General features: G+C 41.0%; 2 protein-coding genes across 7 annotated transcripts in view; both read right to left on the bottom strand.

Annotated features, from left to right (window-relative positions):
- AOPEP (aminopeptidase O (putative)) overlaps positions 1–25,931 on the bottom strand; it is a 201,905-nt gene that overhangs the window by 150,354 nt on the left and 25,620 nt on the right. For all 6 annotated transcript variants that reach the window (XR_015732731.1, XM_034410091.3, XM_087888250.1 and 3 more), the window contains exon 5: positions 24,571–24,819. Coding sequence is in view for 5 of the 6 variants with exons in the window: in XM_034410091.3 (XP_034265982.2) it covers positions 24,571–24,819 (249 nt within the window). In the remaining variant the exon portion in view is untranslated. The remainder of the gene's footprint in view (positions 1–24,570; positions 24,820–25,931) is intronic.
- Positions 9,883–14,521, bottom strand: LOC148115133 (uncharacterized). The gene has a single exon (XM_087888196.1). The coding sequence runs from the start codon at positions 14,519–14,521 to the stop codon at positions 12,794–12,796; it is 1,728 nt and encodes a 575-aa protein (XP_087744322.1). The 3' UTR covers positions 9,883–12,793.

Here is a 25,931-nt window from a genome sequence, read left to right on the forward strand (position 1 = left end):
TCTGTTTCAATTACTGTTTCAACCCCTTGCATGACTTTAGCAATTTCCAGGTTTTGTTCTCTACTTAGAACTGATATAGAATAAAAGCTTATCAGAAATACTGCTGTAAATTATTTGTAACCCTGGAAAAAGCTTTTAAAAGCAAAGGAACAAAAAAATGAGTAGGAGTAGTCGGTATCTCAGCTGCACAAAGTTCATTTCAACTTTAAGAAAGCGTTAAAAAAGTATTTTCACTGTCAAACTAAATTTACCTCGTTTACTTCAGCTTGAGAACCAGGAAATAATGCCTTATTTTCAAGAAAAGCAGGGAGATATCTTATTACTTATTAAGTTAGTTCATATCTAGTTAACCTTTATTTTTATGCCAGCATATATTTCAGTAAGTAGATTGGAGTATACTGAATCCTCCACCTGCTTCATTATGTGCATTATGCATAGCTGATTGAATCTTCTTCAGACTTTCAGGCTATGGGGGATGGGGTGGAATCAGAATCTACTAATCAGATGTCTTTTTTTCTGCACAAAACAAGAAATACAATGTCTCAATGCATCTTGATATGCAAATATTTTCTAGGAACACAATCAGTTTCTTATACCCTCATTATAATGTATCAGACTTTTTAAACATCTACCTTAGACCTCCTCTGATTTTTTTTTTAAATAATAAACCAATTTTACTATTATGTATGACTCATTTTTGAATTTATCTGCTTCTGCAAACCATATGCAAACTGCACGGGATGCAAAATAGAATGCTTTATATTTACTGAATGAATATTTACTAATTCTCCTTATTTGGGAGATACACGTTAACAAAAAGAAAGACACATGGGGAAGGGGAACATAGAATAAGCAATGGCTTCAAAATCATTTTCTTAGCTTATTTTGTGAGACAACTATACAAGCCTTCCTTTTTATGTGTATCAGTCAATAAGATATCTGTTGTGTGTTTTGCACAAAGAACAAAGATGCCTTTATCGATTCTTAAAGTCTGTAGGACAAACCATTCATGCTGTCAAACCCTCCCAAACCCCTTTCAGCAAATAATAAAATCCATCAGTGACAAATGTCAACATGCTAATTTGTTAAACAGGGAACAAAAGCAACATTCAGGCGAGGTGCCTCATTTCATATTATATCAGCCCTCCAATTTGTAACAACTTCACAGCAACCCACATATTATGCAATTCTAGATGGAACAAATAAGGTCAGAAAACAATTTGGGTTCTGAACAAAATGTGAGCTTTAAAAGCTGAGATTTTAAAATAGTATTAACTGGAGAGTTCCAAAAATATTGTTTGAAAAAATCTTACACTTTGAAATACTGTACGTTTGCAGTATACTCATTGATTAAATTGGAAGGTAATTAAATTTCATTTAGAAAATCCATATTATCAATGAAAAGTCAGTCTACCAAAAAACTATAATTGAAAATCAGAGTTACCAAAAGATGCTCTAGAAAAGTGTTACCCTGGACACTGTATAGTTGTTTGCTGAAAAATTAAATTATACGTATTTCCTGTATACAGAAGAACATGCCAGTTGCCACATTTTTCTTATGAAACCTTAAGTCCTCAATCACGCTTATAAATTGTGACACAAATAGCAAAAATTTTATGAGAGTTGGAATAATTAATATCTTTTTACCATTGTACGTGAGTAACAGCAAGCATCATTTATGCAATACCAATTCAACTTGTGATTTTTCCTTGACAAAATTAATAACTATAGAATTCAATCTGAGTTTTAGAATACTGATCACCAAGGTTTATCTTTTTCTTAATGGCTAAGAAAATAAGATATCACAGTTCGCCTGTCTAATTTGATGCTTCAGTATGAATGAATAAAGGTAAAGGTAAAGGTTCCCCTCGCACATATGTGCTAGTCGTTCCTGACTCTAGGGGGCGGTGCTCATCTCCATTTCAAAGCCAAAGAGCCAGCGCTGTCCAAAGCCGTCTCCGTGGTCATAGGGACAGCATGACTAAACACCAAAGGCGCATGGAATGCTGTTACCTTCCCACCAAAGGTGGTCCCTATTTTCCTACTTGCATTTTTAACATGCTTTTGAACTGCTAGGTTGGCAGAAGCTAGAAGTAATGGGAGCTCACCCCGTTACGAGGCACTAGGGATTCGAACCGCTGCTGACCTTTCAATCAACAAGCTCAGCATCTTAGCCATTGAGCCACCATATATTCAATCAATATTCAATGAATGAATGAATATTTGCATGTAAATTCTAATATGTAGAATCAGGTAGGAAGATATTATTATTCCATCATTTGTTCTTTCAGGAGTTAACAAAATGTTAACAGTACACCCACAAACAGGACATAACTTCAACAGCATTTCCTTCTCAACTGATATTAAGAATCTACTGCATGCATTCCATCCTACTGATGATAAATAACAGCTACTGATAATCTTATTCTCCATTAATTAGACTACATCCTTCTGTGTTAACATTCCTGAAAGCTATTAAGACTTAATTACCTTAATGTCTGGATTTAGAGTGGAGAAATGTTGTATAAAAAAAAGGGGGGGAAGGGAAGCTGCTACAATATGTATGTACGTTTGTTTACTCCATAGGCACAAAATGAATGGCAATTGTAATTTGCTGATTCATCATGTTATTTCTTTTATCCTTTCTGTTATCTTGTTTTTCTTCTTATTATGGAATTATTTAACCCCCACTTAAAGACAGGCAAATTGTTTACCACCAGTACATTTATAGATGAGTATTCCATACAAATTTCTGTAATTATTACTCACAGAGCAAAAGGGGGGGGAAAAAAGTGACTTATGACCGTATTTCACATTTACAACTGTTGCATCCCCATGGTTACAGGATCAAAATTTAGACACTTGGCAATTGACTCATATTTATGATGGTTGCAATGTCCCAGGATCAGGTGGTCCCCTTTTGTGACCTTCTGACAAACTAAATCAATGGAGAAGCCAGATTCACTTAACAACCGTACTAACTTAACAATTGCTGCAATTCACTTAACAGCTTTGTCAAGAAAAATCGTAAAATGGGGCAAACTAATTTCATAAATGTTTTGCTTACCAACAAAAGTTAGGGGCTCAATTGTGGGCGTAGATCAAGGACTACCTGTACATCTTCTCCTGATAGTACTACTTGTTAAAAGTTAAGGTAAAGCTTGAGTGACTACAATGCCTGGTATATGAACCCAATTTGACAATAGGTGTGATAGTGTACCATTCTCTTCTTCAAGGTTCTTTTTTTCACTTTCCAAATTATTAATATTAATATATCACAGGTCTCCCAATGATTCTGGGTGGTAAGTCTATATATCTCTAAGATTAGTCTATAAATTAGTTTATATCTTTAACATTTAGCATTCATACAAATACTAAACAAGTCTGATCCTGCTCACTTCTCTTAGATTGATCAAATCAATTAGATGCTAAAACTTTATGTAACTCCACAGTCTGGCCTTCATTCCTTGGAATTACCAAATGGACGTTCTTATTTGCATCTTATTCAAACATGTTCTATTTTCCTGTCTTCTTCCACTCTCCATTCCATCTCATTTGAACAGCTTTCATCTTTTTCCATAACAGTGGAAAAAGATTTCTTAGGTCTCTCCTGAAGGCTCCCCCTCCCCAAGTTATTTGAAACCATTCAAATTTTGAGCTATTTAGGCAACACAAAGCTTGGTATTCTGGAAAGGGGTTCACTATTAAACTATAGAACAGTCTTACATTACAAAGAAATTTTGAAAGAGAAATAAATGTCACTATGTCAAGAAATCACATTTTCAAAAGGATAGTAATGGATATGTTTCAGAGAAAAGCAAATAATTTCTCCTTTCAATAAATTATCCTACAAGGTACACATTACTGGGGCTGTACAAGCTTTTCTAAGCGTAGAACAAGGACATATTCAGACAAGTTTATGCAACTGAAAATAGGTACTGTGATCTACAATTATTCTAGACCACATATGGCTTGCAATCATGTAAATGAAGTGTTCGAGGCACACTGAAAACTTCCATTATTATAGAAGTAGCTTTCAGAGAGTTTGTTGTCATAAGAGACTTATGGATTATAAACCTGTAAGACAACATTAGTTTTACATTAGTTTATGAAGTTTTATGGTACATAGCTGAACTCTGTAGAATATTTATGAACAAACTTCTTGTTTAGAATTTAATCAAGGTAAACTAAAGTTCATTCATTCAGCCAATTTGAATGCATTTTAAATAGAAAATAGGATGAAACTACTAATATTATATGATATACTATCAATGTTCCCCAACCTTTGTGGCTTTGAGGGCTGGTGGGGGAGAAGAGGGAATGGTTCCAGACGAGTGGCAAGTGAGTGTATGCATTCGCTGCTTGTGCAAGCACAGCTGTGCACATGAGCACTTGCCTGTCATGTCCGCGGTCCACTTTCACATGGGCCACGGCCTAGTACTGGGTCACAGCCCAGGAGTTGGGGATATTATGTCTTTCTGGATCCCAAGTTAATATATGCCTAAAAATGTTCCCAACTTTATGTGCAAATGTTGTCAAGAGCATCCTGCCTCCTTTCCCACTAGGTCAGGGGTCAGCAACCTGCAGCTCCAGAACCGCATGAGGCTCTTTGGACCCTCTGCTGTGGCTCTCTGTCAGATGATCCCATCACTGGCTGGCCCCACCCCTCGCCCTCACCTCCCAGTCACTAGTTGCCTGGCCTGAGAATGTAAGGACGACGGTGGGGGATGGAGAAGCAGCCAGGGCAGAGACAGAGAGATACAGAGAGAGGGGGGACGGGGGAGGGAGGGAAGAGAGAGATGTCAAAAGGTTTTTGTGGTTCCCGGTGTAGGCATGGCTAGGGGAAGCCACGTGACTGATGGAAGTGAGTGACATCAAGTTGGCCATGCCCACCCAGGTTTTGAGGCTTCCGGTGTTTTCTTTTCTGTGGGAAACGGGTCCAAATGGCTCTTTGGAGTATTTAAGGTTGCAGACCCCTGCACTAGGTATACCATTTTTAGATTAAATAAATGAAATAATTGTTTTCTAGAAGGAGGGAGGGAGGGAGGGAGGGAGGAAAAAAGGAAGGAAGGAATTTTATCCCAGCACTCACTCTCTGCACTCTACTTGGGTAGCATGATTGTAGCTGAGTTCACATTGAACTATTACAGGATATAATGGTGGATTTGGATGAGAGACATCCAAGTTAAAATCCCCATTTGGTCACAGAGATTACAGGGTAACTTTGGCCCAATCTTTGAGCCCAATCTATTCTCACCTGTATTGTAGATAAAATAAGAAGTGGCCCCATGTATACCACCTGGAGCCTCCAAAGAAAAACTGGGACATACGTAAAATAAATAAATAAGAGAAGCAGTAGCAACTTTTCCAAGGGGAATGGATCCTTTGCTCATTCATCCTGTTTTCTATACCCAACCGGTCATCCTCAATTTACAACCATTCATTTAATCAGTATTTGAAAATTACAACATTGCTGAAAAAAGTCTTTTATGATAGGCTTTTTCACTTAAAACCATTGCAGCATCACCACAATGACGTGATCAAAATTTGTGCACATGGTAACCAGCATGTATTTTACAATGGCTGCAGCATCCTAAGGTCAGGTGATAGTTTTTGCAACCTTCCTAGGTTCCTTTTTGCTTCCAATGAGCAAATTCAATTGGGTAAGCAGGATTTAACTGCCATTGGTAAAAACATTGTAAAATCGGGTGCAACACACTCAATGTCTAAGTGGTTGGCATCAGAAGTTCCAGTTACAATTACAGTCATAAGTCAAAGACTATCTGTACTGTGTAGGTCACTTTGACTAATTAAAATATTTCAAAAATAGCCCAATTAACATATCTATCATACATATGTATGTAAATAATGTTTTGTAATTATTACATGTATTGATTTATCCTACTAAAATGTCACCCATCCATCTGTCTTTGTCTGTAATTTCAACCACTTAAAACCCATGTATTATTATAACTCTACACAATGATAATGATTATAATTCCCTGCAAAAATCCAGATCGGTTAGAGCTTAGAAATTCTAGCCCAGCTTGGTGAACTTATCTGAATGGGAAGGCAGGAATGCAATGAATGTCAACAATCATCTGTCATCAATAGACATTTTAAGAGATAGAGATAAGAAGAAATGCAAGTATTCTCTTCTAAGAGGGCAGCATTGCAAAAGATCATAAGATCTGACTGAGGAGACATTGTGAAGTGGAATTCTTGCTGACTCAGAAAGTGTCAACTATACTGTAGTATCTTACATGCTACCATGTTTTGGAACACAATATAATTCTTTGCTAAATTTGTCCTGGTTTCTGTGGGAGCTAAACAAGATATTAGGGAAGCGGATCAAAGAACAGCCACTAGAATTGTCCTTGGCTATTGTTCTATCTAGACCAGGGATGTCCAACTTTAGCAATTTTAAGACTTGTGGACTTTAACTCCCAGAACTGGGAAGTGGGAATTGGGGAATCCTGGAGGTGAAGGCCACATATCTTAAAGTTGCCAAAGTTGGACATCCCTGATCTAGACCAAAAACTACACATCCCAGATTATTAATTATTATTTCTGCAGAAAAACTGTATCCAATTGGCCAAAACTGGGAGGTCTGGCTCAAGCTGTCCATTTTATTATAATTTAAAGATATACAACATTTTAAAAATAATTTTACACAATTATAAACAAATATACCAGATAATATATAATCATTCTATTTGACTGAAAGCTATTCAGCCCTGATTAGCATTTAGTTGATTTTGAGTAGTTGACTTATGGTCAGTAGTTTAGGAACCATTCAAAGTTTCAATGGACCCCTCCCCAAAGGTACTTATTGTCAGGGTTCTGACCAATGTCCTAATAAAAGCAGCAGCCCCAAGCCATTTAGCAAGAAAAATCCAGTTGTTTATTAGGAGTGCCATGTCGACACAAACTAAGTGAAGCCAACTCTGACTTCACCCAGTTCGCGCCTTGCCTCTGAACCTGTTGCCCCCTCCCCCAAGGTGTGTCACCAGTCACATTCCCCAACGAAGCAATTTCGCGGGTCATAGAAGTCACTTCCTCTGGCCATTGCGGGTCTCCATGGAGATGGCCTTGACACTGGGCGGCTAGGATGTATTTTGTTTTGACTGAGGTGTGAATTCCTTGGTGTAGTTGCGAAGCGCAATTTCCCATCCCCCTACCTATGGCAACTCGGGAGCAGGTCAGGAAAGCTTTGTGAGTTGACACTTAAGACCCAATTTCAAAGTTATGACTACTGCATCCCCATCACATGATAACACTTTTTAAAATGTTTTTAATTGTTTGTTATTGTTTTTAATCATGGGGCCAAATTTATATATATCTTTTTAATTGTATTTTAATGTTTGTAGTTTATGCTTTTACTTGGCTGTTCACCGCCCTGAGTCCTCAGGGAGAAGGGTGGTATACAAATTTAAAAATAAATAAATAAATAAATAAATGATTGAATTTTGGAAGCTGGACAACAGGCTCACTTTCACAGCCATTTGCAAAATCCAAAGGCTGATTATCAGCAAAAACACCCCCACTCATTTGGCATAATTAATTTGCTTAATATGCAAAATATTTGCTTAATGCAACAAATAGCAATAGCACTTAGACTTATAAGGTCTACTTACTTACGGGTACTTACGGGACCACCTGCTGCCACCAGTAGCCTCTCACTGGCCAGTACGCTCTCATAGAGAGGGGCTCCTCAGGGTGCCGACGGCCAAACAGTGTCGACTGGCGGCCCCCAGGGGAAGAGCCTTCTCTGTGGGGGCACCTGCTATCTGGAATGAGCTCCCCCCGGAGATACGGAGGATCCCGGATTTATGCACCTTCCACCGTGCCCTCAAGACCTTTTTATTCCAACAGGCTGGCCTGGCCTAACCTCTCTTTTTAATTTTTTAATTGTAAATTTTAAATTTGTCTAAAACTTTAGGGGTGTTTTAATCTGTTCCGGGCCAAATTTATTTAATTAGGTTTTTATACTGTTTTTAAATTTTGTAATCTCTGTGTTTTATCTCTTGGCTGTTCACCGCCCTGAATCCTTCGGGAGTAGGGCGGTATATAAATCTAATAAAATAAAAAATAAAAATAATAAAAATATACCGCTTCACAGTGCTTTACAGCCCTTTCTAAGCGGTTTACCGATTCAGCATATTGCCCCCAACAATCTGGGTCCTCATTTTACCGATCTCAGAAGGATGGAAGGCTGAGTCAGTCTTGAGCCTGGTGAGATTCAAACTGCTGAATTGCTGGCAACAAGAAGTCAGCAGAAGTAGCCTGCAGTACTGCATTCTAACCACTGCACCACCATGGCTGTCATAAAGTCGAATCCAATTATGTGGTAACCCGCCTAATGACTGCAACAATTTATGACTATAATTCCAGGCTCAATTAAATCCAGGACTATTTGTAGCCTTAATTCTATGCATGTTTGTAAAAAAAAAAAAAATAGTAGGGGAATGCTAGGCTGGAGAAACAAAAGATGAAAAAGTTGCCATATTCCTCTCATACGTACATATTTTACAATTTTTTGCAAGCAGCAGGGATAAGGGAGAAAGGGAACTAAGAACCCTGCAGATTAAGGATTAGTAGTTGAGTAAAATTAATCATTGGTGCTGGGCTGCTACTTAGTGATTCCTAACTATCTGGGATTATTAGGCCAGGATAGGAAGCCTACATTTATTTCCAGAATAAATATAATCCAGTCTGCCAAGAGCAGCACTAGAAAGAAGTAGCCATGAAAGAAACGGAAGCCAAACATTCTAAAATTAAAACAGCAATTACATAGAGAAACAAAAATACATTTATAAATGGTTGCTCTAAGAAAGTAGAATATACTTATATAAATTACCCACATTCTTATCTAATACACAAAATTAACACATCAGGGTTTCCTCTGTGTCCTCTAAATTGTTTCTTAATAAAGATACGCTATTACAAACATAGCCATCATTTTAATGGGTATCAAATGTTTACTTGTTCCTGAAAATATGCATTAAGTTTGTGTGCGTTGAGGTCCATGATTGAATGAAATGGCTTTAATGAATGTAAACATACACTGCTATATAAACATTTTTAAAACTTAAAATCATCCAATCTAAACAAATCCTATATGTTAGCTTCCTAGTTAAGAATTCTTTTGGCGACATTCCCTTTCCATTTCCTACAGATATAAATCAAGGGATGCCACTAACTTAAGTCCAACTCATAAACATTTGCTTTACTTTAATTTAACTCAGTTCAGTGTATGTGTGCCCATACTGTGGATTTCAGGGAAAAGAAGAAATATGTGCACAAGTAGAATTTTAACTATTTGTAATTATGTTTTTCTTGTTTTATCACAAATCAATTTACATAATCTAAACCTAGATTCTAAACAAATATAAAAATCCACTACATTTAATAAGGAAAGTATTCCAGGCAGAAGTAAAAAGGCAGAAGGAGGGGGCATTTGTATTCTCCTTAATGAGATGGGGCGTTGGTCCTACCTGAGACGCACCTTCTCGTTGGGTGGAGACAGCAGCCAGGATGGGTGTGGTCATCTGTTAGGCCGATAGACTGAGCCCATCAAATTTGCTAAGTCCCGCCCTTGTTACCGGGCAAACCCAGCTTTTGGCGAGGACAAGAAGACAGGCTCGGTGTGTGGGACACCAATAACAGAGCAAAGAATAGAAACAGATCAGAAATAAATAGGCCAGACTGGCGACAGAGAGGGAGGGTCTGGCTGCTGTCTCCACCCAACGAGAAGGTGCGTCTCAGGTAGGACCAACGCCCCTTCTCCATTGTGGGTGGAGACAGCAGCCAGGATGGGACATACCAAAGATTCACGTCCCTACGACCGGGTGGGACCAGTCTGGTCTGAAGTACCCTCCCCGGAAACAACCCTCTGTAACACTCTACGACCAAAAGCGGCATCTGCCGAGGCAAATTTGTCCAGTTTGTAATGTTGAATGAACGGAGAAGGTGAAGTCCATGTAGCCGCTCTACATATCTCGAGTAATGAAGCCTGAGTTGCCCAGGCTGCCGAAGTCGCAGCGCTTCGGGTAGAATGCGCCGTCAGTCGAGGAGGTCTCGGCAGAGAGCGTAATTCGTATGCCTTGGCTATCGTCTGACGAATCCAACGCCCAATAGTCGATGACGAGACCTTGCCGCCCAGGGAAACCGGAAGGAAAGAAACAAAGAGGGATTCTGTCTTGCGGAAATCCGCTGTCCGTTTAATGTAGATCCGCAAGGCCCGTCGAACATCCAAGGAGTGCCACCGTCGGTCTAGTCTGTGCGTTGGACGAGGACAAAAGTTGGGCAGGATAAGTTCCTGCATGCGATGAAAGGTGGTATTGACTTTAGGAACAAAGGTGGGATCCAGACGGAGAACCACACGGTCGGCATGAAACACACAGAGGTCCTCCCGGATTGAAAGAGCAGCCAGTTCGGAAATGCGTCGGGCCGAGGTGATTGCAACCAAAAAGGAAACCTTACATGTCAAAAGGCGAAGGCTAGTTGTACGCAAGGGCTCGTATGGGTCTGAAGTAAGGGAATTAAGGACAACGGAGAGGTCCCAAGTTGGGTACCGGTGCAATACAGGAGGACAGAGGTTTGTGGCGCCTCGTAAGAATCGACGGATTAATGGATGCTGTGTCAAAGAGGATAATGAGCCCAAGGTGAGGACCGATGAAATCGCCGCCACCTGTCTTCGCAATGTGTTGGGAGACAATCCTTTGCGAAGGCCTTCCCGTAAGAAAACTAAAATATTAACTATTGAGGCCTGTAGGGGAGGGATCCCCGCTTTATCACACCAAGCGCAAAAGGCCTTCCAAGTGGCCGAATAAATCCGGTTCGTAGACGGCCTTCTCGACGCCTGAATCACGGAGATCACGTCAGGAGGGATGTTGACCTCCCCAAGTGTATACCGCTCAAGCGCCAAGCGGTCAGACGGAGCCACTGTAAGTCCGGATGAGTCAAGGTTCCTTGGGTTAGAGCGTCCTGTGGCTGAGGTAGCTGCCACGGTTGGGTTATTGACAAAGACACTAGGTCTGCAAACCAAGGTCTGCGCGGCCAATGTGGGGCCACAAGAATGAGCTCCGCCTGTTCCATCAGCAACTTGCGAATCACCCGGGGAATCAGGGAAACCGGAGGGAAGGCATATAGGAGCCCGGGTGGCCACGGGGAGCGGAGAGCATCGACGGCCTCTGCCTGAGGCGACGGGAATCGTGAGATGAAACGTGGCAGCTGAGCATTGTCCGACGTGGCAAAGAGGTCGAGCACCGGCATCCCGAAGCGAGTCGCAATCTGTCGGAAGAGACGAGGGTTGAGACACCACTCCGCATGATCTAGATGGCAACGGCTGAGCCAGTCGGCTTGTAGATTGGCGACACCGGAGATGTGTTCTGCCCGTAACGAAGCCAGGTGGATCTCCGACCAGAGGCCCAACCGTAACGCCTCCGACATCAGAGAGAGAGATCGCGTGCCTCCCTGGCGGTTGACATGGGCCTTCGCTGTGATGTTGTCCTTGAGGACCAAGACGTGTGAGTTGGAGACGAGACGATGGAAGGCCCGAAGTGCCAGGAAGATTGCCCGCAGTTCCAGCCAGTTGATGGAACGACGGGACTCGGCGGATGTCCAGACGCCCTGGGTCAGCTGACCCCGACAATGAGCACCCCAGCCCTGGAGACTGGCGTCCGTTGTCACCACCACCCTCTGTGGATCAAAGAAAAAACAACCTCGGGAAAGTGCTGGAGACCGCCACCACCTTAGAGACCTAATCACCTTCCTAGGGACAGAAACCCCCACGGGAGAAGTACCCCTACCCGCCTTTTGCAGAGGTAACAGGAACCATTGTAGTTCCCTAGAGTGTAATTGGGCCCAAGGAACTAATGAAATGGCGGAAATCATCTTACCCAGGAGTCGGGACAGGATTAGGGGAGAGGAAGAAGAAGACCGTTCCACAGTGGCGACAAGGGATCTCAAACTGTCCTGCCTTTCGTTCGAGAGGAAGACCCTCCCTGTCACAGAATCTATTAGAGCCCCCAAGTGAATCAAACTAGTGGAGGGGACCAACTGACTTTTTTCCAAATTAACCGAAAACCCATGGGCAGAAAGGGAGTGGAGAGTGAATTGCAAATCAGCAACAGCTTGTTGAGGAGTAGGAGACAAAATCAGTATGTCGTCAAGATAACATTGTAGACGAATAGATCTAGCCCTGAGAGAAGCTGCCAGGGCAGCCAGTACCTTGGTAAAAGTACGAGGGGCAGAGGAAAGGCCAAAGGGCATGGCCCGATACTGATAATGGTGGCCCCCGTAACAGAATCTAAGGAACTTCCTATGGGCAGGGAGGATGGGTATGTGGAGATAGGCCTCCGTGAGGTCTATGGAAGAGAGGAGATCGCCCCTCCTGACACCGTCCAGAATAGATCTAAGAGAGTGCATCTTAAACTTCCGGTACCGGACGTACCGGTTGAGTCGCTTGAGGTCGAGAATGGGTCTCCACCCCCCCGAGGACTTGGGAACAAGGAAGACACGGGAGTAGAATCCCTTGCCCCGCTCCAACACAGGGACTGGTTGAATAGCCCTGATCAAGAGAAGGTGCTGAACCGCCGAATCCATAAGGGACCGTTTCTGGATATCGTTAGAAAGCGGGCAGCAAACAAAGGACCTCGGAGGAGGGGAGATGAATTCAATGGCCAACCCGGATCGTAAGGTGGCCAGAACCCATTTGTCTGATGTGGAACCTTCCCAAGCGGGGACGAAAAGGGCCAATCTGCCCCCTATGGGAGGATCTGGGATGCACTTAACGACGGCGACCAGAGAAACGACCTCCTCCCCCTCGAAAGGGCCGTTTGGACGGAAAAGTCCTACCTCTGGGAGGTCGGTCCTGACCGCCCCGTTGTCTAGGTTGAAAATTCCCCTGCGACCTAGAGAAGGAAGAGGAAGTGGAAGGACCTTCATAGGGTCGAGATTGGGGGCGAGACGGGTATGGGCGAAACCTGGAATCCCCCCTCCGAAAAACGACTGGAAGGAATTTCTTTTTGTCCTTTGTCTCAGAGAGAAAAGGATCGAGGGAGTCCCCGAACAGTTTGGAGCCCGCAAAAGGGACAGACGCCAGGCGCCACTTATGCCTGGCGTCAGCCTGCCAATAGCGTAGCCAGACCAATCGGCGTGCAGTAACCGCCGAGGCTAGAGACTTGGCCGCAAAGCGAGCAGTATTCAAGGTCGCGTCTGCTGAGAACTGCGTGGCGGCAATAATCTTGCTTAGATCTTGTCGCACCCGGACGTCCTCCGTAGACAACGACTCTTGCAATTGATGAAGCCATAAAAGAGTTGTCCGATTAAAAAAGGAGGCCGTAGAAGCTGCTCGGATGGCCCATGAAGCACTTTGGTGAGCCCGTTGTAACACATGTTCAGCGCGGCGCTCCTCCGGACGAAGTCCTTCCTCAGGGTCACCGGGAACTGCCGAGTGAGGTAGGAGGGCCGCCACGGGGGTATCCACAGACGGAATCTGGAGGAGCGAGTCTAGGTCCGGAGCGATACTAAAGTTCCGACGATCCGCTGCCGTAGGCGTCGGCGCAGAGCCCGGCGCAGACCACTGTTTCTTAATCACATCAAGAAACAAAGGAGGGGTAGGGATGGTATCTACCGTCCTAGATGGTTCTGCGAAGAGAGGGCTCAAGGCCCCCTTATGGGTCATAGTAGAAGCTGGCAGCGGTGAAGGGGAACCAAGCTGGGCCGTAGCGATGGCCTTATGTAACAGCGATTTAAACAAGGCCTGGGGAAAAAGGCCCGTAAAGGCGGGCTGTTCAGGAGGAAGGTCATCATCCTCTGAAAGCTCCAGGTCATGAGGCTCATCAGTCACCTGGGAAGGAGACCCGCTTGCCATGGACGAAACCGGGGAGTCCGGAGCGTTGACAGACAACGCATCATCCTGCTCCCTATCCTCCCTGACAGGGGAGATGGCTGAACGCAACGAGCCTGCCCTACTAGAGGTCTGAAAATGCGATGCCAACGACTGTTGAACCGCTGCAGCAATCATCTGTTGTATCTGTTCTGGAGACGGAAAGGAATGATGTTGCGCCCCGGCCGGCACCGCGTCCCCAGAAGATGGAGCTGGGGGGGCTTCCGATGTAAGAGCCGCGGTCGGTGATGTAGAAGAACCCCACAGATCAGTTGTCTCAATGACCGCAGGACAGTCCTGAAGGGAAAGATGGTCCCCTTGTGTACCAGACTCGCGTCCTGTAGAAGCGCGAGGCAAAGCGAGTGAAGCCTCGTTGTTTGGCAGCCGAACACTGCTGGCCTTGGCGCAGATTTTTTGTAGAACTTTGTCCCTGCGAGCTTCCGCCCGGGAAGGAAGAAGATGAGTAACCGCCTTGCTGCGAGGTCGAGGAGGATCAGAAGGATCCAGCCTGGAAGAAGTTCCAGAGGAGACGCCCTTAGCAGTAGGGGCGTCCCCACGATGATGATGATGAGAATCGGAACTCCCCGCCTTGCGGCCATGTTTGGATTTGTGAGAAGCTTTAGGCATGATGACAACGAGTAGGTGTCACACACAGTGGATTAGCCCCAGAATGTAACTCTTGGGAGCGCAGAAAAAAACTCCACCTGCAATGGCCAAGAATGCCCTGATTGACACTAGGGCGCGCAGGGGGCACCAGCAACAGCTCGTAAAAGGAGACCAGGGCGGGAGGGGGGGCGCGAAGCCCCACTTCAGAGTGCACGTTCAGCAGGCAATAACTGTCCACCCAGGAGGGGAGGTGGGGGGGGCGCGAAGCTCCACCAGACAAATCACCACAACAAAGGGCTAGGCCAATAATCTAAATTGATGATAAGGGCGCTGTTACTGAACGGAGCACAGCTTCGATGAATGCCTGATTGAATTTTCGCGCCTGAAAAAACCTCCGCCGCACAAGCGACTCAGGAGGAATGGCGCCAAAGCCGATGGCCCCACCAGCTGTTTAGCGCAGCGAAATGGCGCCCCAAGGCACGCTCAGTTATTAAGGGAGTTGGTGGTCGAAGGGAAGAGCTAGCTGCTTCCCTCGATGCCGTTGGGAGCGTTAAACTCCACCAGCCCACAACAACGCTGTAATCCAATGCAAACGGCAAACAGAAAAAAACGGGGCACTTTGAAATCCAAAATGGCCGCCGGGAGATTCAGAAGGGGGCGCGAAGCTCCACAGATGGCTAAAAATACTCTGGGGACCCGAAACGGTCAGACGGGGGTATAAAGGGAGCGCGGACACTCCACAAAGGCTCAAGGGATTCCTCTAATCAAACCAAAAGGAAAGGGAATTCCCTCCCCCCCCCTAAGCAACCGGCAAAGCCAGCTACTGGGGAATGGGAGAAACGACCTACTTCCCTGCTTACTGAAGTGTTGCAATCGAAATCCAAAGAAGTCCTAGTCACGATCCGAGTCAAACCAAGAGAGCAAAGGAAAAATTTTTTATGTCAGATAGGCGAGAAGCAGCCAGGAAAGGTAGAAAAGATCAAGAGGATCAGTCCCACACGCCTGTCTAGGCTGACAGACTGAGCCAAAAGCTGGGTTTGCCCGGTAACAAGGGCGGGACTTAGCAAATTTGATGGGCTCAGTCTATCGGCCTAACAGATGACCACACCCATCCTGGCTGCTGTCTCCACCCACAATGGAGAATACTGGGTCCTAACATAAGATGTTGTACTACACAATCATAAATCTAAAGTAAGACAAGGGCAACTGAAACATCATATAGTAGGCCAGGAGTGTCCAATCAGAATGGCAATTTTAAGACCTGTGGACTTAACTCCCAGAATTCCCTAGCCAGCCCAGGTGGCTGGGGAATTCTGGGAGTTGAAATCAACAGGTGTTAAAATTACTAACGTTGGGTACACCTGCAATAGGCCATTGAGAAATTTAAACTGTCTACATTGGGATGAAAATTGTGTGGCCCTCCAGATGTTGTTTGCAACTCTGATTATCATTTATCATAGTCATGCTGCTAAGAAGAAAGGAAGCTGATTTTAACACATCTGGAAGACCACACACATAATACAAAAAGCTAGCGTACATTAAACATGAAATAGCAAATTATAGCTATTTCAGCAAAGGATGGCATTTTTACTGGATTATTCCAACCTTCCCCAAAATATTGTAGGTTGAAACGATAACAAAAAGATTTTCCATCTATTAGCCATGCAGGCTAGCAATAAAGAGTTGTATTCCCAAAATATTTTAAATGAGACACTGTGCAGAAATTTACCTTAACAGAGGTAAGAGCAGCATGCCAAATACTAAAACACCAACACTGTTATAAAATCAAGTTGTTTAGCTATTAACTTTTGCTGTTGAAGAACAACACCACATAATCGCAAACCAGTCACTAGACAGGATAGCAACTTCACACCAGAGTATCAAAACAAGCATTTAACCAATTTTAAACTTCTATGATGTACTTCCTTATACCGATGTTACAAGATTTCCCATCAAATGTTTATACAATTAACTTGCAGAGTTGAGGGGGGGAAGTTATTTGCTCTAATAATGCAGTTTTAAAAGCATTACAGTAAGATCAATATTAATTCAAAGTAATTATTTGCTACTGTAAGATAATACTGAAAACATTCTGTGAAGTATTGTTACTCACAGAAGCATTCTATCATGGTAAACTACAACACTCATCAACCCTTACCAACATAACCACTGTTATGCTAACTGGGTTTCTGAGAGTTATAGTCCAATACATCTTACAGGGTAGAGATTTTTCAAATTTTCCCAATATCCTGATTTTCTTCTTTATAATCGCCAAAACATTTCCAGCTATTCTACCTGTGCTGGGACAGATTTTACCCTGTCACAATGAGAAGTGTCAAGTGAAATAAGCTGAAAAGCAACACAATTCACAGAAGAAGAAAAGCAAGTGCAAGAGTTCAAATCTCTGTAATAACAACATTCTGTATTTTGCATTCAGTGCGTGAACCTGTTACGGCTTTCCCAAACAGACTGAAAGGTACAGTATACAACTGAAACAAAGGATACGGTACTTAACATTTTCTAATAATTGCTATATTGAAATGATTAATATTAAACAAATACTACAATCATAAGCAGTATGTATCAAATTCTCAAATAATAGTAAAGATATCCTGCAAAAATCTATATAGAAGACTTGGGGAAAAATACAAGGCCTCTCCTCAAATGATTTCAGCCTGTTGTCCTCTTATGTTTTCCAGCTGAGTAGATACTCAACATTCTTGTGTTTACGTTGTGTCACATCTAAAGGAGCAGCAGGATACCAATGTTTCTGAAACACCTAGCTGATTATAGTACAACCAGGAACACTGCAATATTCCCCATGGAGAGCAGGATGTAATAATGGAGTAGAGAACCTAACCAGATGTTCTCTAGATTACACACCAGAAAGGGTATACCTGCTCTCATGTGGTTGTTTGCACAGATGTCAGTGAGAACATTCTCATATGATTGCCCCTAGATATGTTTCTTGAGGCAAGACATTCAGAGTATCACAGGACTGATCTGGATCCTGTAAAGATACAATATTCACGTTATATAGTTACAACAGAAGTGATTGTCTGTAGAAGATTACCGTTATTTTGACTCATGAAAACAAAAGTGGATCTGCTTACAATTATAATTTCTGTTCATTTTTATTGTCTTCTGGAATGCAGTTGTTTGTTCAGCAATCCAGATCTTGCTGAACTTCATCCCAGCTTTCCTACTTAGTATAAACCATGGTAAAAAATGCTGAAAATTATAGATTAATTTAACAACATCTGGAGAACTCCCCATTATCCAGGGATACTCATAACTGAGAAGCTACTTCAAGAATTAAAGGATAAACTACTGGTTCATAAAAACTTTGAAATCTACTAAACAAATGTCAAGAGCTGCAGGATGACTGAAAAATATCATCTCAGGCTGATGTATTAATTCATAATCAAGTGTTAATACATTTAACTCCAGGGTTATTCTGACACCATAAAAAAACTTTCAGAGGGTATAGACATATCAATAAAACAATCTGAAGGCTATAAATTCCTTTTGCAATTTTAAAAACAAGTTTTAAAAAGAATAAAAATAGAACAAAAATTTGTAACAAGAACATTAAAAGTCTTTACTATTTTTAGCCAGTCTCTAAAACCAGGTTTTGTCTGAATGTTTTTAAATTGTTCCAAGAAATAAATGTTACATCTTCTCTTGTGACTAAAGTAGTTTTTCTAGGTTAAAATATATAAGATATGTAAGATATAAATATAGGGTAAAGTGTCTCTAGAATTGAAATCACTCCCTGATGATTACCTAGACACACAGGCACACACAAACACATCTTCCTTCCTTCCTCCCTTCCTTCCTTTTTCTTCTGGGGTTTTTTGTTTTATTCTCATATTCAAATTCTTCATTAATTGGCAGAAAGTAAATTAGGATTATCAATTGGTGACTGGATAGTCTTTTTCAATAAATCAGCTAATTTACAGTTATTTAACAGTAGGATAACAATAAAACTTATCCTACTCTATTTCCAAAATATGTTGAAACAAAATAATTGAGGAGGAAAAATAAGGAGTAGATATTTGTGTGAAAGGACTTATGAGTATAGTCTTGGCACTGATTACAAATGTTTTAAGTATCCTACTCAGCATTTAATATGCATGTTGGTATATTCTCCACCCTAGTTGATGGATTTCAGAGATTTCATAAAGCATAAAGTTGATTCCATAGGATTTCTGAGTTGGCATCTGTCACTAAATGGATGCTCTCCATTCAAAGTGGGTTAGGGCATGAGAAAATTATGGGAAGTTTTGATGTACATAGAAAAACATAATCTGCTTTGTCCATTATCTACTACTAAAATTTCAATCTATATACTTTATCTCAGTTGCAATGTTTTTTTTTAAAGATGACATTCTAGAAATATTTGGACAACAGTTTTAAATCCAGTTAGAGAACCACTGCAAAGATTGAGTTCATTCCTATGAGTCTCAGTTTTACTGATAAATGCTGTAACAGAGCTCTGCTCAATACACATCTGTTACATGTTTATGAACTAAGTGGTTCAACATGTAAGGAAATCTCATCTGCTTGATGTGTTCCAAGCACTGTTTTAATCCTCTGTTGAGAACTGAGTTGAGAACCATTATCAAAATAATGCAGATTTACTAAGAGGTAGAAATTTTTTTATTATGAAGAAGTATCATGAAGAAATTGTCGTGTTTGTACACAATATATAAACACCCCAAAAAGAAGAAAGGTCTTCCTGCGTCTTCTTAGTTGAAATTTCTTAATGGAAGGGACCTAGCATGTGCTCCTCACATTTATGAGAGCATCCCCTTCAGCCAGGTTTCAGTAAAGCACACCAGATCAGCCCTCTCAACCATTAATGAATCATGTTTAAGGAAGCCCTCATTATAAACTGACCTCTGGCATTCAGGAGAAGTAGCCAAAATCCTGGCCCTCTGATGGTCCAACAATCAGGGCTGGGTGCAACAATGCTGCAAAATAGCATTAGCACCAAGTACTGGGTCTGTATTCCTCAAGAGTGGCCCAACCATTGCCTCCCACCATATCTCCAACCATTGCTAAATCAATGTTCCTGCCTGACCTTAACCTCCTTGAGGCAAATGCAATGTGCATACAATCTTTTAAAACAGTGTTCCCCAACCTTTCCAGATTTGCGGACTGGCGGGGGGGGGGAGGAGATAGTTCTGCATGAACGATGGGCAGCTCTATTTAACAGTAACAGAGTTGGAAGGAACCTTGGAGGTCATCTAGTCCAATCCCCCTGCTCACGCAGGAGACCTGTACTATGGATTCGAACCGCCGAATTGCCGACCTTTCTGATCAACAAACTCAGTGTCTTAGCCACTGAGCCACCTAGTCAGGCAAGTGGAACTGCATACACACACGTTTGCCTGTGCTTCCGCGGCCCAATACTGGGCCGCAGCCTGTGTAAAATGATAATGACAGATTATAATGATCATGATAAAATAATAGTATCTGACATGTAAACGTTAATCAAGATTTTACTTGGGTACTATATATTTATATCATTCGAAATGCTATCATGTGTGGAACTCACAATTTTTATTTGCAAAGCAGAAAATTTTTAAAAAGGGCTCCTAACTACAAAAAGTCTAGAATGGAAATTCGCATGTGTCTTTCTTATTCAAAACTTATTTAGAAGAAGTAGAAGAGTAGAATAAGTTGATGAAATAAATGAAAAAGAGCAATAAATATTGTTTTCTTTGTGACTCACATGTACAGAAAAGCCTTGATCTCTTTTTACTCACAAATGACATATTTAGAAATATTTTAGAGAAAGGTACATAAGACATAGTAATCACTCATCAAAAAGTTCAAGTTACAGAACAATTCATTGCTAGTCATTTGTTCAAGATCCAGAACAATTCATTGCTAGTCATATAAACAAATAAAAAAAATCTGAAACGGTATTAATCTTATAGTTGAAAGTTGCAATCCTATGCAAACCTGCTGGGAATAAATTGCACTTCTCAGTTAAATTCACTAGAGTTTATTTTTATATGTATACAATGGGACTATGAGGAACATATGAATATGCAATTAACTCTTCTGCTATAAGAAGAAGTATGAAAGGAGAAAATAGAACAGCATGAATTAAATTCAGCTAATTCAACATTGGATTTAACTCTATAAATACAAGCCATAAGCTGTTTTTCCTGAAGGCAAAATAAATTAGGCCAATTTTAGACTAAATGGCCTGCGTTTGGAAGAAATGAGCCTATCAAGTATATAATAGATAGTGCTTAATGGTTGACAAAATGCCAATTTTAAATTGATCTGTACACAGAGTGTAGAATATGCAGAGTTAAACCTATTTAAGATACATATACTATAAATACTATCACAATCAGTGAAAACAACAGAAGGGGCAGTATTATACTTCCTTGTTAAAAAACATGGGTACCTTCAAAGCTTATCCTGAAGATTTAAGATGTTTTTCTCAATTTCTCTGTCCTCCCTCCCCCGCCCCCTCTGTTTTCTTCTTGCTATATATTCATTCACATTTGTTTCTCTATGTACAGTACATCTCCACATTCTTACCCATACCAACTCCCATTTTCGTCTGTGGAGTTGTTTGTTTTGTCTACTTAATTTAGGGGCAAGGTCCAATTACATTTAGAAGAATATGATCCTTTATTGATAAGGATGACACATGAGAAGTTTCCAAAACTTCCAAATGTTGAATAACACACACACACACACACACACACACACACACACAAGGAAGCACAGCACTGAGCTAAAGTACAACATTTAGTAGAAAATAACTACAAGTAGTCCACAACTTATGACCACAACTGAGCCCAAAATTTATGTTGCGAAGCTAGACATCTGTTAAGTGAGTTTTGCTCCATTTTACGACCTTTCTTGCCACAGCTGTTAAGTGAATCACAACAGTTGTTAAATTAGTTATCTGTTTGTTAAGTTAATCTGGTTTACCTGTTGACTTTACTTGTCAGAAGGTTGCAAAAGATGATCACATGATCCCAGGCAGGGGTGGGTTCTAATTTTTTTTACTACTGGTTCTGTGGGCGTGGCTTATTTTGTGGGTGTGGCTTGATGGTCATGTGACAATTATTTAGGATTTAGCAGAGGTACTGGTCTACCAGGCTTTTAACTGTTTGCAGAGCTGTATCGATCTACCCATTTATTTTTTGCAGGCACTGGTCTACCCATTTATTTTTGCAGGCACTGATCTACTCATGTATTTTTGCAGGCACTGGTCTACTTATTTGTTTTCTTTTAACAATGATCAGCTGTAGGGTGGCCGTTTGAAGCCCGCGGCAAGAGTTTAAACAGTTTTTTTTTCCTCTAGCCATCAGCTGGGACTCAGGAGGCAGCAATAGATTGGGGGTGGGACCAAATAAAAGGTAAGAATAATGTGGGGGGTGGGGGGGCGTGGGGGCGGCGGGGCAGAACCGGTTCGGTGACATCATATCGTCACCGCTACCAGTTCGGGAGAACCGAGCCGAACTGGGAGGAACCCACCACTGATCCCAGGACACTGCAACTGTCATAAATATGAGTCAGTTGCCAAGGGTCTGAATTATGTTCATACGAACATGGGGACGCGGCAATGGTTGAACGAAAAATGGGTCCTAAGTCACATTTTTCAGTGATGTTGTAAGGACTGTACAAATCACTACAAAAGTGCCGCATTACTCTGAGCATTACCAGAATACAACACCTCCTTCAGATTCTGTTGAAAATCCAGAAGCAACTTCCATTAAAATTACTTTTCTATATATAATCCACAGCAAATTAAACACATCAAGTAACAACCTACACAAAGCATATGACAATTATTTCAAGACAATTTTTTTTTCCTTCAAAAATGCATTGGCAAGTCTTAAAATAAAATAATGCTGAATCTGCATTGGCAGTTGCTGGAAAACACAGATCTCAAACTTATAATTAAGCTTTTCTGCACAAGAACCCCCTATTTCTTCCTACTTTGAAATATGGGGTTACCTTCAAAAAAAAAAGAAAGAAAGAAAAAGTCCTTTGGTGCTGTACATTAAAAATGTAGCTTCCACACTAATGAGGACAGACTTGGCCAAGTACATAGACCTATGTTATATGCAAAAAATAAGAGAAAGGGAAAGAGAGAAATTGCAAATTTAAACATAATGACTGAAAACGTATAGTTATTTCCTTTAGTAGCAGACAAATGCAAAGAACATTTTCAGAACAGCAGCTCTTTTGTTCTTGCCTACTGTATTATGTTATATTTATACAACTGCGGATCAAGTAGTTGATTAAATGCACACGCAGCACAGTACTCTTCCTGTATCAAGATAATACATAAAGTAATAAGAAGCTCTGGAAAACATCTATAGTTATAGTAAAGAGAAAATAATGTATAGGATCTAACAGAAAGGTCCTTACGTCACTATACTTATTACACTTTTTTAACATTACTGTCAAAATGTACATGTACCTAATTACATCCTTATGGTACTATGCTTTTTTATTCATTTTCCCCCTTTTAAATAAGAAATGAAGAATTTAAATTCCAAGAACTCCCAAATATTTAGGTGTTTTAAAACAGCATTCATGTGTATACTGCTTTTCTTTAGATTTGATCTAAAGATTTGATCTTTTTTTGGTTTCTCCATTTAAAGCAATGTAATAAATTGCTTTAAACCCTAATTGTTCTACCACTCAGACAGAGGTAGTTTTCAGCAGGTTCTGACCAGTTCTGGAGAACCGGTAGCAGAAATTTTGAGTAGTTTGGACAACTGGTAGTAAAAATTCTGACTGGCCCTGCCCCCATCTATTCTCTGCCTCCCGAGTCCCTGATGATCAGGAGGAAATGGGGATTCTGCAGTAACCTTCCCCTGGAGTGGGGAGAGAATGGAGATTTTACAGTATCCTTCCCCTGCCATGCCCACCAAGCCACGTCCACCAAGTCATGCCATACCCATCAAACCACACCCACAGAACCGGTAGTAAAAAAATTTGAAACCCACCACTGCATTCAGATATTAACTGTCTCTCTGCTTTCAAATGTTTGCAGCTGCTAATATAACAGGTTAGATTATCCTAAACTGCACTTATATGTGTGCCGCTATGATTAAATTATGAAAGAAGTAATCAAGGGTTTAATTAAAACTTAGCTGGCAACTTGTACATTTAGTTCAAACCTAATCTTTTCTGTATCTTTGATTCATCAGATCTTTCACTGTGTCATTCTCCTCTTGATCTGGAACATGCTTCCCTTTAGCAGTCCAATACTGCCTAATTTCATCTTTGTCAGCCATTTTTCTCCTTCTCCTCTCAACCAGCTCCAGCCAGGTTTACACTCTACAAGCTCCTTAGCCCATTTCAACTCTTCCCATCCATCAGAGACTGTATGTATTTGAGAAAACACCTAATTCCATGTCCCAAAGTTCGTTTCCCAGTGTCAGATACAAACATGTAGAGTTTGTATGTCTGTGAGATGGTGTGACAAGAAAGCAGGTAGTGTTTACCTTTTCTATTCTGTCATACATCTGCAGAATAAATTCTTTATTTATAATTTAGATTTATAGGGTGCCCAACTCAGGAACAATTATTTTATTTTATAGCTTCCTGCCATCTGTAGCCACCACTGCAAAGTAACTTTACTTTTCAAAGTAGCTTTGAAAAATGCAGAAAGGATTTTAACGATGCTCTTCTTCCTGGCAAAAACAGAGACTGTATTTACATACATACGGAGTGGGTTCATACATTCTGCTAAGACATAATGTGGTTTCTTTGCTTATGGCTCAGTATGAATCCCGTCACTGTGGTTTGTCATCATTTTTTTACAACATAGCACATTCTGCATCTGATTACAGCTTATTCTATAAACCATAATCATCGTCAGGCATTCAGTCAGCCACTCTATTGATCGGCACTCTCCATGCCCCTCTGTCTCACACCGCTGTCTTCAGATCCACCACAGTCATCCTAGTATCATTCTTTATAGTGTCCAGCCAATTATAAATGATGATACCGGGGCTTAATAAACCACTGGTAGACAAATTAAACCACACAGAAAATGGGAAAAATATCTATACCTTGCCATTCCAAGACTGGAAAAGTTCAATGGAACTATCAAAACATCAAGCCGGGAAAAGGGATGTGTACCCAGCAGATCATATGCCGCAGAGAGGCACTGAGGAAGCAGGTGGAGTAAAACCTTTTTGCAGGAGTCCTTAAGGCACAGAGGAGCAAAGATGCGATGAGGAATAATAACCTGAGCAGAGGTGATAGGATCTTGGAAGCGACAAGGATATGGTGTATGACCGCAAGCCTTTTCTAATAACCTGGCGGAGACAAAAAAGAAGTCATTGAATGTTGATTTTTTTAAAAAAAGAAGAAGTTATGAACATTTGAAGAAAATTCAGCAAAAAGTAGCAAAGACGCTTGCGTTATTTGTTCATACAATGTTAACAGGGAAACATCTGGATCAGAGAACAATTTCTTTCCTTTGATAATCTTTTTCTTTATCTGCTATACATATAATCTCAGAATCTCATCAACGCATGAAAAATGCAGTTGAGTAAGTGGCTCAAAATTATTGCTAGTAGCTCTGCAAGGATTTCAAATATTGTTATCTTTTGTCTCGCCATCACTTGCCTGTCACTTCTGCAAATTTAGGCAGTGAAATAATTTTAATGACCTAATGATGCTGTTGAAAGAAATTTTTATCTTTAAAGTTTTTCTAGAAGAATGTGAAAGTTAGTTCTTCCACAGACAGTGAAAACCATCATGATAACAAATCTGATAATTATAAAAACAAAGGACAGATTGAGGCAAGCCAGCGCACAGAAAAGAAAGGTATAAAACACAAGAAGGGTTGAACATTGTTTCTATATACATGGCTTGTTGAATCATAGCAGTTACTGAAATTTTTCGCGTATGGCCACTAACATTTTTGAAATAAATATTACTTTGGTGAAGTTCTTGTAAGCTTGCCTAAGTAATTTTTACTGCTACTGGATAAAACCTAACAATGAGATTCTATCATGCAGTCATCCTGTCCTGTTCATAGAATTTTACAGGAAGTAAATGCTTTCTTCCATTTATAACCCTATCATGTTTTGTCATTTAAAAAAAACAACAAGGGAAATATATTTGGAGGTGAAAATGGAATAGTACCACAATGCTTTTGATTTGGCATAGTTAATTAACTATTCAATCCCTTAACACATTTCCTGATTTTAAAAATGGCCATAAAAACTGCAGTTATGCTTTCTTTTACAGGTATACTTTTGTTTATCATCTGCAGAATATAGGTCAATAAATTATTGATATGCAGATACCCTGAATTATGTTTCCAATCCAGAAAGATGTACAGTCACAGCATGTTAACAACAATTTTTTTTCCAAATTCTTATGGAAAATTGAATAAACTTTTGATATGAAACTAATAATC

Source organism: Pantherophis guttatus, chromosome 2 (assembly GCF_059756535.1).
Source record: "Pantherophis guttatus breed Tessera chromosome 2, ASM5975653v1, whole genome shotgun sequence".
NCBI classification, from domain to species: domain Eukaryota; kingdom Metazoa; phylum Chordata; class Lepidosauria; order Squamata; family Colubridae; genus Pantherophis; species Pantherophis guttatus.